The following is a 14,719-nucleotide window of genomic DNA, read 5'->3' on the forward strand; positions in this document are numbered from 1 at the left end:
AAAAAAGGCGACCAGAGACTTTTCGTTAATAATTGTGTGTATTTTTTACCCAGTATTAATGGTGTCCCTTCTAATTTTATTATTTGATCTTTGTCTAAACTACCCGATATGGCCCCACTTACTAAGACAATGTCATGTCTCCTAAACATTCCAAATTCAAAATCTATAATATAAAATTTGTAATTCCTATCCATATTGTAAAAAGTTGTAGTAAAAATATCAAGAAGTCAGTCAAAATTACAAGTTAGTTTTATGAATTTTACCTGTAAAAGATAAAATTTATTAGCTTAAATTAATATTATATTAATCGACCATTTTCCCTTTTATTTACTGCAATATTATTATTATGCATTATAATTAAAAATATATATATTTTTTTTTATTAATTAAACCGAATTTCAAATATTTACAATAAGGTATAAATGCTTATAATTAATTTTTTATTCTTTGTTATCTGTATCGCGTTCATGGCAAGGTTTGAGTCTTTGTACATGTACTGTGTCAATGACTTCTTTACCATTTAGAATTAAAGCTACTTTATAATTTACATCAGATTTCTTTTCTATTATTTTAAAAGGTCCCCTGTATTTATAAGCTAACTTTTTTGAATTACCTGGTGTTTGAAAATTAAACTTGACAAAGACTTTTTGTCCAGGTAAATAATTTACAGTTTTATGAGTCTTATCGTAGTATTGTTTTTGTTTGTTTTGCTCTATTTCTACTAATTTAGGAATTTCATCTCTTATAGATTGTAANTGTAGGAATTTCGTCTCTTATAGATTGTAACTGTTTCAAGGACTCTAACCTGTTAAAGTTCAATTCTTCGGGCCAAATTTTATTATCTAACAGCTGAGTAGCTTCTACTCCAAACATAAGATAATATGGTGAATATCCTAACCTAGAGTGTGGACAAGTGTTATACGCGAACACTACCATTTTATAATATAATGCCCAATTCTTTTGGTTGTTATTTACATAGTGCGTTAAACTATTGCATATTATTTTATTCATCAATTCTGTACTCCCATTACTTTGNTTAATTCTGTACTCCCATTACTTTACCATTTCCTCATCTAATTACTACAATATATATATGTTCAAATAAGCAAATATATTTGCTCAAATAAGTAAATATATTTTAATCTTAATAATATTTGAGAAAAATTTAAAAAAATCGGAATTATGAAATTATAAATAGACAAATTATTGTGTAATTAAATAGATTCGCATAAAATGTTTTTATGCTGGTGATTAACATTACTATCAAAGTATAGATAATAATTTTTTTTATTAAATTATTTGGGGGATTGGTGGTAAATTCACTTTTTTGTTTTTCTTATTTAAGTCTACATATATATTTTAGTTTTACTAATTATTTATTCTATGTACTTTTTTTAGTTGGGTGATCATAAAGAAACAAAAGAAGATGAAAATGAAATTGTAGAAAAAGATGAAAAAGAAACTAATGTATCATCTGATGAGGATTCTGATTCAGAAATTAGTAGTAGTTCTGATGAATCTGACGAAGAGTCAGATAAATCAGATGCAGATCAAGTATTAGATGATAAGAAAAAGGTAATATTTATTAAATTTTATAATTAAACCATCAGTTACATTATAATAAATTATATCCTATATTAGGAATTTTTGTCTCAATAGATTTATGGTTATAACAAATGTTTGTAAGAAGAACTGTTTTAGAAATTTATCAAAGATAATTAAATTGCTGTTTAGATTATTAGTTCATGCTCTTTAGTTTTTAATAATGAAAAGTAATTGTTGTATTGTTGATAAATTAATGAAATCATTTTATTAAAATGAAAATTCTCCAAATTTGTATTTCTATATAGTTTTCAATGTTATTTTTTTTTCTGCAATACATTTTTAACTAGATTATATATATTAGTTATTTAAAAGTGACATAAGTTTCTGTTATATTAAATATAAAACATAAATTATTTTATTTTATTACTATTAGATTTTATTTTTCAATATATTGAGTTTTATATAAAAAAATTTGATTACTTTTTAAAATAAAAATGTTTTAATTCATTTATAGCTGTCTTCAAATGATGATGATGATGATAATTGGCATAAATTTCAATCTGGAGCAACCAAAAAAGATAGAGTACTCGAAGGAAGAACTAAACAATCACATTTGGTTCATTGTCCTTATTTTCCTGAGGTATTTAATTAAGAAAATATGTTATGTAATATTTTAATTTTTTGTTCATATTTTCTCTATTATATGATCTATATATTTTAGGATAAACATGAATATTGGTGGGTTTATTTAAGTGACCGAAAAAGTCGAACCTTATTGACAGTTCCCTATCATGTGACGGAACTTGTAGATGAAGAAGAAATTCAATTGAAGTTCACTGCACCTAGATGGCCTGGAGTTTATGTATTTGCAGTTTGTTTACGGTCAGATTCTTATTTTGGCTTTGACCAAATGCATGACATCAAAGTTAGTATTAGTTTTTTTAAGTACAAATTGTTTTTTCTAACTTATTCTTTAAATTTATTAAATGTTTAAAATAATTAGAGCAACCATAAATTATAAATTTAAACATTACAGCATATCACACTCCAAAATTAAAACTTAACAGTTTAAAAAAATTGTAATTTATAAAAGCATCTGACAGATATCTAGCAAATTTTTTTTCTCATTCTTAAAAAAAAAAATTTTATTTATAATTTTTTTGATTTGGAAATGTGACATAATAATATTGTATATAACTGTTTTACATATTATGTCAATTTAAATGTAATTAACAGATTATTTAGTTAAAACAAAACAAAACTTAATTTTTATCAAATTTTTTTTTTTTTACTTTTTATTCATAATTAAAATTGAGTTTTAAAATAAACAAGAAAAATTCATTGTATTACATATTTCCTTCCTCTTTTATAAACTATTGCTTGTGCTAGAAAGGGTAAAAAAACCTTCATAACCCAATTTTTCAAATTGAACCTGGGTACCTACTAACAATGCACCAGGTGTTACTCATCAAGCTAGATAAATCGTCTATGCCTAGACCATTCATATATTTTTCAATTTAATTTAAAAAAGAAGGAAATTTGAAAAGTAGTTATCAGAATTCATAAGTAGATAAGAACTAATTATCTTGTATTTTTCTAAAGTTGGATGTAAAAGAAGCCCCTGAACCTTTAACCGAACATCCTCAATGGGATATTTCTGATGAAGAAGACAATATTAAAGAAGAAGATAAACAAAGTGATATTTCAGAATTTACTACAGATGAAGATGTTGAAGATTAAATAATAATTCATTATATGTATAAAAATAAACCTTTGGGCAACCTGACCTAAAACGAAGTTCAAAAAAATAAATACATTTAAAAAAAATAAGTTAATTAATTTAATAAATTTAGTATATAGATAAATGTAATTTAATATAATATATGAAATATATTATTGTTTTCAATTAATTTATCTTAATTAATTATCGAAATAAATAAATTTTAGTTACTTATGTTTATTAACTAGTATAAACACCAAAATATTTTAATATAATCATCAATTAGTTATTATTTATTTCTGTTATATTAATGAGAAAATAGACATGCATGGAAAATATTTTTTTCATTCATCTAAAATAAATAATGGTTATTTTATAAACAAAATCTGTTCTGCTACTAATTAAGTGGCTCTTATGTAAAAATAAATTGACTACATTTAGACATATGATTTATGATGCAAAGAATGAAGCTAAAAATAAGAGGTAATATTGAACACTATCAATGTAATTAATAATTTGTACATAGCATCAATAATTAATTTTTAGTCCAAAATGCATTGGTTAATCTTAATTAAATACATAATAAATGTGAGTAGTAAGCAGTAATATGGACATCTAAAAACATTTAAAAAGAAATATTTTTGAAGAGAAAAATTAAGCCAAACCCACCAAATATAACACTGTAATTGGTCTATAATAATATCTCTAATATGTAATCTAGTATAAATTAATTACCCACGATGCTCCCAAGATACATTTTCTAATAATTCCTTATTATAAAACATTTGTTATTTTCTTTTATAATTCTAATAAAATTATTGTTCAAAAAATATTCTCAACATTTTTAATAAAATATTTACTTCCTATTTTAATAATAATAAATCAGGATATTACAATTATACCAAACATTACAATGTCAAATAAAATGTTTTACTTCCTGTTTTAAAGACAATAGACCATATAATACCATATGGTATCTTTAGACATTCTGTATGAAAGGTACATATAGTTTTTAAAACAGAGTAGTGAGGAGCTTCATCACTTCTATTACACCGCTACAATGATTCATAGATGACTTTCTTCTCTTGTGAAATTGTGAACACTGGCGTAGAAAAATTTTATTGATATAAAAAAATAATTTATGGCCTATTAATAGACCATAAGGAAGTAATAATTATCACTTCCTTTATTATTCTGAATACCCTTAACTTAATGATGATTCTTACTTTATATCCAATTTTTAAAAAAATAATCTTAAAATCCAAATGGTTTATTAAATAAAAAATCCCAACACAGGGAGGTCGCGGCACAGTGGTGACGTGCATAGTTTGATCAAGTATAAAGATATCAGACAGTGATTAAAATCACTATAAAAAAAAAACGCTTCGATGCAAATCTTTAAATTGTGTTTCATTTTAAAAAATTGGTGGATTATTCCAAAAGCTACATGATCTGTTAGTTCCTTATTAATATTCTGATTAAGATAAAGTATGTCGAATGAAAAAGGGATTATTAAAAAATATTATTTCTCATAAAAAAATTGTGTTGATCCATACACTTTTCAATAAGTTATAGCATTATTAAGTTAAAAATGTAAAAAATAAAATCGAGAATTTTCACACAAAAATAGCATTCGGTAGCCATTTTCATCGTGAAGATAAAATAAAGCCCGAAATTTTTTTTTCCATAATAAAGTATACTACATAAGCTTTAATTTAAGATATATACATAAGTGTCAGACCTTCCGGAACACTTTCAAAAGTTGAAAAAATTAATTTTTTGTAAAAAAGTTGTCATTTTAAATCCCCCTCTATGGGCAGGTAAAGAGTCAGATTTATAAAAAAAATATACCAAATGATAGGTAAAGACATCAAGCATCTATAAAAAAAAAATTATATCGATTTGTTCATTTTTGAAAAAGTTATGGCTGTTTTTAGTAAAAAAAATTTCGAAAATTAGCGATTTTTAAATTTGTAATTTTTTTTTAGGTTTCCCCCATTTACAGGGAACGAGGGAAATTTTTTCAATTTTTGAGAGTAATGTTTTCCACTAGATACGATTTGTGATCTTTTGACGTATCATTAAAAGAAATCGGTCCGGGGAGAGCTGAGAAAAAGTGGTGACACAAAAAAAAAAAAACATAGTAAAACCAATACCTTCTCAGCTTCGCTAAAAGTTATAAGAATGACATGTTTGTAATTATTTTTTTTATTATATTATTAAGTAATAAGAGTTCACATTTAAGAACACTAATGATTTCTTATTTTTGAAGAGATGACAAAAAATTGTTTAATTTCATATTACTGTATTTTTTGGAATCAAATAATTTTCACTCTATAAAAATAAAAATTGAAAATATTTTTTTAAATTATTAGTTTTACCAAAATTAATCATTATATATTAATTTATTTATTTACTAAAAATTTTATATTATAAAAAAAAGTTGTAATATGTTTTGAGAGGAAAATATAAAAATTGATATACTTAGGACATAATAGTTTATATTAAATGTAGTTTTTTCATTTTCGTTAATCTAAATAAAACTCAAGGTCTATTTAGTTAAGGGCATTTATCTCAAATGAAAAAAATTGCTATTTTGAGAAGTAATATAGCTTTGCTTATACAAAGTAGCAAATTATCTTATCCAATAAACCATTATACTGAAAAAGTATTGCATCAGTAATTTTTTTGTTAGAATTTTTCTAATTATAATTATTTTATAAGAATCACTTAATATTTTTGGAATAAAGTCTTATAAACACAATTCTTGTTACAATTAACTATTTTTAAAATAGTTTTATATTTTAACTACTTTATTTGATTATTACATATTATTCATTTTATTGAGTGCAAAATCATTAATAAATATTGGTTATTTTAACTATGAAAAACTTATACTTAAGAGGAAATTATCAATTTTATTACATTTGGGACATGGAATAATTTATTAAAATGATTAAAAATTTAAATAATTTAACGACAAAAATTTGGAGGAATTCCATCATCCATTTTTGCACGTTTTCGAGCTTGCACACCAGAAAAGAATTCTTGAACATCTTCTACTTTAACTACCTCATCTCCTTTGAAACTATTAAGCCATTCAACCAAGTCTTCTTTAAATTGGTTATATTCTAAATAAATATATAATTTAATATAATAAGTAGACACAATATTTTTTATTAATACGTATTATTACATATAAATTTGATTAGTCAAATTAAAAATAATAATCTGATTTATATAAATTAAAATCAATTGTGACAAATAAAATATTTTTAGGCACTGAAAAAAAAAAAAGTTTCATAAATTCTTAAAAGAATAAATCTTGGAAAATTAAATAATAAAAATCTAAAGTTAAATGTATAGCTGACCAGAATTTTGTAAAAAAAAATATATTAACTATCGTGATTATAAGGTCACAAATCAAAATGTATTTCTAAAAATGTCAATATGTTAGATATCAATTCTTATTGAAAAACCGTGTAGAACACAATTATAGAAACAAACAAAACTGATGAATTTAAATAAATAAAAAAATTTAATAGTTGTTAGTCTGATGTGAATAATACTATGCTAACTTATATCCAAAAAATAATTAGAATCCTTTACCTAAGTATCATAGATTTTATTCATAGGTCTTACTACTAAGCTCAATGAAATATTAAAAAGAAAAAACAATAGCTGCCTTAATTTTTATTTAAAATACTTTGGTAGAAATATTTTAGCTAATAAATAAAAATTAAATAAATTATATTTTCAAATAATTTAAAAAATTGGGCATATTAAAATATATTTTAATTCCTGATGTGTAGTATAAAATTAATAAGTCTTTTGATTTTTGATTTTTTTTTTTAATTATTGATTACTTAACACTAATTATGAAGTGTGATAAAAAAATACCCGGACTGTGTTTATAATATTTATATTAATTAAGATAACGATATCCCGATAATTTCATTTGATAAAGTAACTTTTAACGAGAATTGGAGCATTAGTTTGAAATCGATAACAATATTTATTTTTAATTTATGGCATTTTTATAAAAACATGTTTCAGTCATGCGTCGATTTTTGAAATGGAAGCAATAGAAGAACAATATGTGTGCGTAAAATTTTGTTTTATATTAGGGAAAAGTTCTAGTGAAACTTTTGAAGATGATATTTTGTCTTGGACAACATGTTTTGAGTGGTTTAAATGGTTTAAGGAAGGTAGGACATCCATAAAGGATAACGAACGACTTGGTAGTCCCTCAATCAGTAAAACAAATGAAATTGTTGTTCGTGTTTGTGACATTATTTGAAATAATCGTCGATTAACTATCAGAGAAATTGTAGAACACGTTGGAATATCTTATGGTTCTTGCCAAGAAATATTAACCAAATAATTGGGCATGAGCCGAATCACAGCCAAATTTTTTCCTCGTCTCTTAACCCATGAAGAAAAACAAAACCAAAAGACTATCTTACAAGTACTTTTTGAAAGAGCAGAAACTGACCTAGACTTTTTAAAAAATATTATAACTAGTGATGAAACTAGGATTTACGGGTATGATGTTGAAACCAAGTGTCAATTGTCACAGTAAAAGTCAGCAAATTTCCCTAGACCAAAGAAAGCAAAGCAGGTGGGATCATATGTGAAAGCCATGTTTATCACTTTTTTTGATTTTCATGGAATAGTTCATCATAAATGGGCGCCTCAAGGACAAACAGTAAATCAACATTTTTATTTAGAAGTCATGAAAAGATTACGTAAAAATTTTTGAAAAAAAAAGGTCTGGAAATTGGAAACGGGGTTCTTGGATATTGCATCACGATAACACCCCGGCTCACAACTCATTGTTCATTCGTCAGTTCTTAGCGAAAAATCAGACTCCAGTAGTTCCACAACCACCATACTCACCCGATCTTGCCCCATGCTAAATTAAAACATACAAGAAATAGAACAAGATCTACTAAGCAACAATACAAGGAAAGCCTGTAATAAAATTAAAAAACTGCAATATAAACCCAAGAGATCCAGCAACATAGTTAATAATAAACATGGCGAAATTCTATTTGAGAATAAAAAGGTAGGATGTAAATAATGTAAATGAAGATAGAAAGGACCCGAAATACTGTTAAGTGAATTTGAGAAGTCTCTAGGAGAACTAAGTGACAAAAAAGCAATAGGAATTGATGATATCCCAGCTGAACTACTGAAAAATATAGGAGAAAAGACAAAATATCAATTATTTAAAATCACTAATGATAGCTATAGTAGTGAAGGTCTACCACTGAATTTTTTCAAAAGTAGAACTATAATAGTTTCGAAGAAAAACAATACAACAGAATGTAGAAACTATAGAAGTGTAGCACTCCTTTCTCATGCTTCAAAAATACTTCTAAACATTATCAAGAACAGATTGATAGAGAAAATAGAACAAAATATATCGGAAGATCAGTTTGGATTTAGGAAAAGATGAGGAACAAGAAAAGCAATATTAGTACTGAAACAGATCCTTGAGAGAAGAATTACACTGAATATAAATACTATAACAACATTCATAGATCTAGAGAAGAATTTTAACATTAATAATATGCTAAAAATTCTACCAAATGCATTTAATAAATTTAAAATGAAAATAAATTCTATGAAAACCAAAACAATACTTATAAGTAAAATGCACTTAGATCTAAACCTTAATATACAAATAAACAATACACGATTATAACAAGTTCGAAAATTTTGCTACCTTGGAAGTATCTTAACTTTCAATAAAAAATCAACTCCAGACATCAGAAGAAGAATAGCATTTTCAAAACAAACATTCCAAAGCAAGAATCAGCTTCTCACCAGTAAACATGTGGGCATTGGTACACATAAAAGATTAGTTAAAACATTTGTCAGGAGTGTGCTTTCATATGGCAGTGAAACATGGACAATTGACAAAAAAGACAGAAGCAAACTAGAAGCATTAGACTTATGGATATGTAGAAAAATGACAAAGACAAAATGGATAGACAAGAAAAAAAATAAGCAAGTGCTAGAAGAAGTAGAGAAGAAAAATAAAGTTAATCGGACACATCATTTGGCACAATGACTTTATAATCAACATCTTCAAATGAAAAATAACTGGTAAGACACCAAGACGCCCAAGGAAACAATATTTTGAAAATATCCTGGAACTCATGTACTGTGTATGTTTTGTTTCACTGAAGAATTGGATGTCAAATAGAGAGGAGTGGCTTCATTGACAAGACATTGCCTTTAATAGATGATGATGAAGTAAATAATATGTATAAAAACTATTCTAAATTATAGCATAAATTTAAAATAAACAATGCACATACATATAAACTTTACTCTATTAAGTATTGAATCTAAAAACTAAGAATTATATTGACTTACGATGGGCTAATTCTACCGCAGCCACTCTATCCATTGATGACAATGCTTTAGTAAGACCTTCTTCATTTTGTTTTTCTTTAGCTGACATTCTTTCTCGACTTTTATTTTCATATGCTTGTAATGTATCTTGAGGATCGGTAATAAAAGAAATACCTTCTTTTTTATATATTTCCTACAATATAGAAATATAATAATAAAACTCAAAATAAAAATCTTTAAGTTAAAAATTGTAAAATGGAGAAAGAAATATTTAAGTTTAATAAGATAAAAACAATTGAAACTATTTTAAAAGAATGATTTGCATAGATACATAATAATTTAAATGAATATTTAGATCCATAGTTAATCATTTTTGTAGATTTTAATATCAGAAACACACACGAGATTATTAACAATCATAATTTAAGTTTTTATATTAGATAAGGCTTCAAAAAGAAAGGTTATTATCCTACACTTATATAAGTGTCAAATATGTATAGTTCACATTTTCTTATAAGATATTTATGCAATTTTAAAAATTATTAAATTAATTAATTTATTAAAGCATTTAATTATAAAATTTATGATTAGAGAGAGGATTTATATAAATTTATAAATGCTGTAAAGATATTCTAAAAACATTATCAGCCAGTACAATTTATGTTAGTAGTAAGCTTGAAAACTTAGTAATGTCATTTAATTAGGGTTATAGTATTTAGAGAATTAAAAGGGTAATTCCCCTATAAAGCAAAAAAATATTTCTAACCTACTTTACATTTTAACAACAAATTTACACAAACTTGGATTATTTAAAAATGGCTCAAAAAATGTATAAATGCATATAAATCTACATTTTAATTATGATTTATTTAACATAATGTTTAGTTTTGATTATAAAATAAAACTCTTAAAAAAATAAAAACAATAATTATTAAGTAACTTACATTACAAGATACACATGTGCAAAGTTCATTACGCCAACCTTCAACCCAAAATGAACTACCCGAAATAGAGGACATTTTTTTTGTTGTATTCAGTTTACACTCACCATTACTACAAGATGGATGTGCAATGTCAGATTTCTAAATACAAAGAAAATAACTTATTATTAACTATGTTTCACAAGAACATCTATGTTATATTCAATTTTTACAGCTTACTGTGATTAATAGTTCTGCAGCATTCACAGAAGTATCATTTTCTGTATCCTCAACATTTATATCCTATGATAGTTAAAGCAATTTTAAAATATACTCATAAAGTAATTTAGTAAATTATTATTATAGATCAATCAAACCATGTGAGAGTAAAAATTTGAGTTAAAATATGTGAAAGAGTAGATTGATAGGTATTTTGTTAATTAAACCAGTATACATAGGGAGGGAGGTATAGGTATAATGTCAATTGTAGATAAGATGAGAGAAAATAGACTTGAATGGTTTATTCATGTTATGAGGAGAGAGAAATCAGAAGCTATAGTTATAGAAATTAATGTTAGAAGACCAAAAAAGAGATGGAGAGATGTAATTGAATGTAATATGAGGACAGCTGATGTGAGCGTAGATGTTGTGGGTCATCAAGAATTTTTGAATTTTGAGAGTTAGAACATAACCTTTTTGTGACTATTATAATATATATTTTTCAATCAATTATTTATAAAATTATTAAAAAAAAATTATTTATTTATTAAACAATTTAAATTAAAATAGACTTTGAGATTAATTATAATGTCAAGTTCACATATATTTGAATTGAATTCAAGAATGAATTATTATTTTCAAAATCCAAAACAAAGGAATAAATGGTCAACTTATTCTTTACCAATCTATATCATTATCATTAACATATTATTTAATGTAATGAGATGATAATACTGTATTAACTTACAAAGGTTCTAAAATTTATAAAGTAAACTTCAAATAAAATTTGTATCTAATAATAGTAAAATATAATTACAAAAAAAAAACAAGTATTTATTACCAAATTTTCATCATCCTCTAAACATTTTTTTGAATCATCAACAACTAAAAAAAAAATGAAGATAAAATTTAACAATATAATTTTTGTAACATTAAAACCAACAGCAATATAAGTCACTATAGATTTTTATAAAAAAAAATAATAATAAATAAATATTTTCTGAATAGGCCTTACCCGGTAGTATTTTTTATCCAACTTATATAAATTAAAGAATACATATTTTCAAAACTTAGTAAACAAATTTTTTTTCTAATCTACACTATGAAATATATATATCGAACATACCCATTAAGTGTTTATATGCAAGTAGAAAACTTAATTTTGAAGTACATTCTGAACATATCATTTCAGAATAATCATTAGGATTCATATCTTTAGTACCTAAGTGCTAAAAATAAAATTTTTATCATTAATTTTGTTTAATATAAAAAAATCATTAGAGTTTATTTTAATGAAATTATTATTACCTTACTATGATACCAATCTTCACAAATAATACATTGTATCATTTCATCATTATTTTCTTCATTGGGATCTGGATAAGGTCTACTACATGTACAGTATAAACCTTTAAAGTTTTGATTATAGATGTTAAGATCATTGGGTTCACTTTTGTTCTATAGAAAAAAAAATTAAAGTATGAAAAGTTTTATGTGTTATATAAACATTATATTTTTTAGTTATTTTTAAAAAACAATAAATATTCACAGATTTTACAATGTTTATTAATTTTGACACTATTATAAACAATTTCAACACTTACCGGTTCTAACTCACATTTTGTCTTAAATTTATCACTACCACAGTCACAACGATAATTTCTGGAATATTAATAAATATCTGTTATTTAATTTAATATAAATTATATTCATTTTTTGATGTAATGCTGTATTAAACTTAAAATTTATAAGTCTAGTTAATTAATACAAAAACTAAATTTTAATGGGATGATATCGCCAAGTTTGTAACACATTAATCATTAATGTGTACCGTCACACAAGTTTGAGACATAGTCGCAGGAGACTGGGTTTTTCTGAGTAAAAGATTAATTCAGCAATATGAGTCTACTTATTTATATTATAAATAAATTATAATACATACACATTTAAGATTTAGTAGAAATTTAAGATCATTTAATTTCAAACTTTAAAAAATAATAATTCAAATGGGTTAATATGTATTAATTTATTAGACATATAACATATAGAAAAACATACCTTTTTGTCCATAACTCAACTAATTCATGATTATCATGGCATTGATACATACACGGCAAACAAATAGCACCTGATGTTTGTCCATCTTCAGTACATGTAATGCATGCATACAATGCTTGTCTTTTCATGTATCCCTATATTAAAATAAGTAGTTTAAAATTACTAACCAAAAAATGATAAATAATTTAAATTGCTGTCATTCATCTATAAACGTCAAATATTGTTGAAAAACTAGAGCACTTTTAAGTTTACGTATAACGGCATATGAGTCTTAGTGCTCACCATTAATATTTTTTCTTTTTTACCTTTATCAACAATTTATAAAGGAAGAGGACACCAAAATTTCATTAAATAATAGTACAAATTTTTAATTAGAAAAGGTTGTTAAATAGGCCAACTTACCATTGAATAAGTACAATTATCACCTTCAGATGCTTCCAAAATTAAATTAGCCTGTTCTAATTCTTCGTTTTTTCCATTGATATACTCGCCTAGTCGAACAACTTCGTCTTCATTTTCTCCAAAAGAATTATTCTTTGACATTGCAGCAAGAGTATATAATAGATACTAATGTCAATTGAAATTACAATTCAGTTATGAACAAACTTAAACATTTAATTTTATAATATCTTACTGTTCAGTGAAGATTTAATTGCTCAAAATCAAAATTTTACCAAGATTATTTTTTCACTTAATTACCCTTGGCACTTCACTGATTTAGAAAATAGTTAGCTACACAGATAATAATTAAGAAATTATGTTTATAACAGACAATGTTTATGATAAATACTAATAATAATACTAATGAAAACTAGTCAACGGATCTTATGAATAAGATCATATCGAAAAATATAAAAAATTATTAACCATGGTTACTGGTTAATAACCTTCAAAGATTCTTGAATATGGCGCTCTCGGGTTCCGGAGATTGCCACGAACTGATGATGCCCCGACATTCATTTACTCAGACACTGTAAAAACATCCTCCGAATACATTTGCTCCGACAACAATTACTACGAATACCTGGTTACAAAAATTTGGATGTTACTACGACGACGAATACTCCGAATAGGACTATTAATTGATTGCTCCAAATGAAATTAGCTCCGAATATCGATTATTCGCGAAATCGATTAAAAAATTATCAAATTTCGGAGTAGATGAATATCGTAGAAATATATTATCTGATGTAAAAATATAACCCTTATCACTAATTAATAAATACTAATTAATATAATAAAATAGCGTTATAATTGATTACTGTCTATTAACGAATAATTATTACAATAAAGATCCCCGAAATGTATCCGACTTTTGATAAAATAGGTACATAAAGGTAACATAACTGGTGTGAGCACTTAAATTTTTTTTTGGAGGGGAAAGAAGAGCGATTCCAATTTTCAGACGTAAAATCTTTTTTACCTCTCCTTATTAGTGCTTATTATAACATTGTAAGAACATTAATATTATAACATTCAATTAGTTTAGTTAAAAAATATAGAGGTACGTTTTTATGATGATAGTATTCGTTATTAAACAGATGCGTTTATAAAGATATTCGGTATCCCATTCTCTAAAACTGTCATTACAATTAGTTTCATATGAAATCAAACAAAAATATGATTTAATATCATTTCATTGTTCAAAGGTGGGTAACGAAATTAATTCAGTCCAGTTTGGATTTGACCGCAATCTGGAGAGACTTGAGGGGGCTTTGNCTGCAGTTGGAGAGACTTGAGGGGGCTTTGTCTCCTAAAATTCTGCCATAGACTATACCGAAAATGAATTAATTTGTATTTCTTGTTGTATAGAAATATTTTTTTAGATTAGGTAAAAAATTATGTAATTAGAGTTCCCAAATATTTTGTTGCAATACTCCTACGCTCTAGT

General features: G+C 25.0%; 2 protein-coding genes across 3 annotated transcripts in view; one reads left to right on the plus strand and one right to left on the minus strand.

Moving 5' to 3' along the window:
* LOC126904336 (translocation protein SEC63 homolog) overlaps nt 1–3,455 on the plus strand; it is a 15,112-nt gene extending 11,657 nt beyond the window's left edge. Inside the window, exons 12-15 of the mRNA XM_050683317.1 lie at nt 1,399–1,575; nt 2,060–2,185; nt 2,267–2,470; nt 3,148–3,455. Coding sequence (XP_050539274.1) covers nt 1,399–1,575; nt 2,060–2,185; nt 2,267–2,470; nt 3,148–3,285 — 645 coding nt within the window. The 3' untranslated portion in view covers nt 3,286–3,455. The remainder of the gene's footprint in view (nt 1–1,398; nt 1,576–2,059; nt 2,186–2,266; nt 2,471–3,147) is intronic.
* A 2,660-nt stretch (nt 3,456–6,115) lies between these two features.
* Nucleotides 6,116–13,703, minus strand: LOC126904341 (putative E3 ubiquitin-protein ligase UBR7). Of its 2 annotated transcripts, XM_050683321.1 has the most exons (11): nt 13,463–13,699; nt 13,231–13,395; nt 12,829–12,962; nt 12,375–12,432; nt 12,079–12,228; nt 11,897–11,999; nt 11,612–11,655; nt 10,792–10,854; nt 10,576–10,713; nt 9,653–9,824; nt 6,116–6,396 (listed from the first exon to the last, which is right to left on the minus strand). In XM_050683321.1, the coding sequence occupies exons 2-11, from the start codon at nt 13,369–13,371 to the stop codon at nt 6,239–6,241; spliced, it is 1,161 nt and encodes a 386-aa protein (XP_050539278.1). In that variant the 5' UTR covers nt 13,372–13,395; nt 13,463–13,699; the 3' UTR covers nt 6,116–6,238. The 2 variants fall into 2 exon arrangements, with proteins under 2 accessions (XP_050539278.1, XP_050539279.1); XM_050683322.1 differs by having other exon boundaries at nt 13,231–13,703.
* Between the last annotated feature and the right edge of the window lie 1,016 nt (nt 13,704–14,719).

The sequence above is a fragment of the Daktulosphaira vitifoliae genome, unplaced genomic scaffold (assembly GCF_025091365.1).
Source record: "Daktulosphaira vitifoliae isolate Bord-2020 unplaced genomic scaffold, ASM2509136v1 Scaffold_4, whole genome shotgun sequence".
NCBI lineage: Eukaryota > Metazoa > Arthropoda > Insecta > Hemiptera > Phylloxeridae > Daktulosphaira > Daktulosphaira vitifoliae.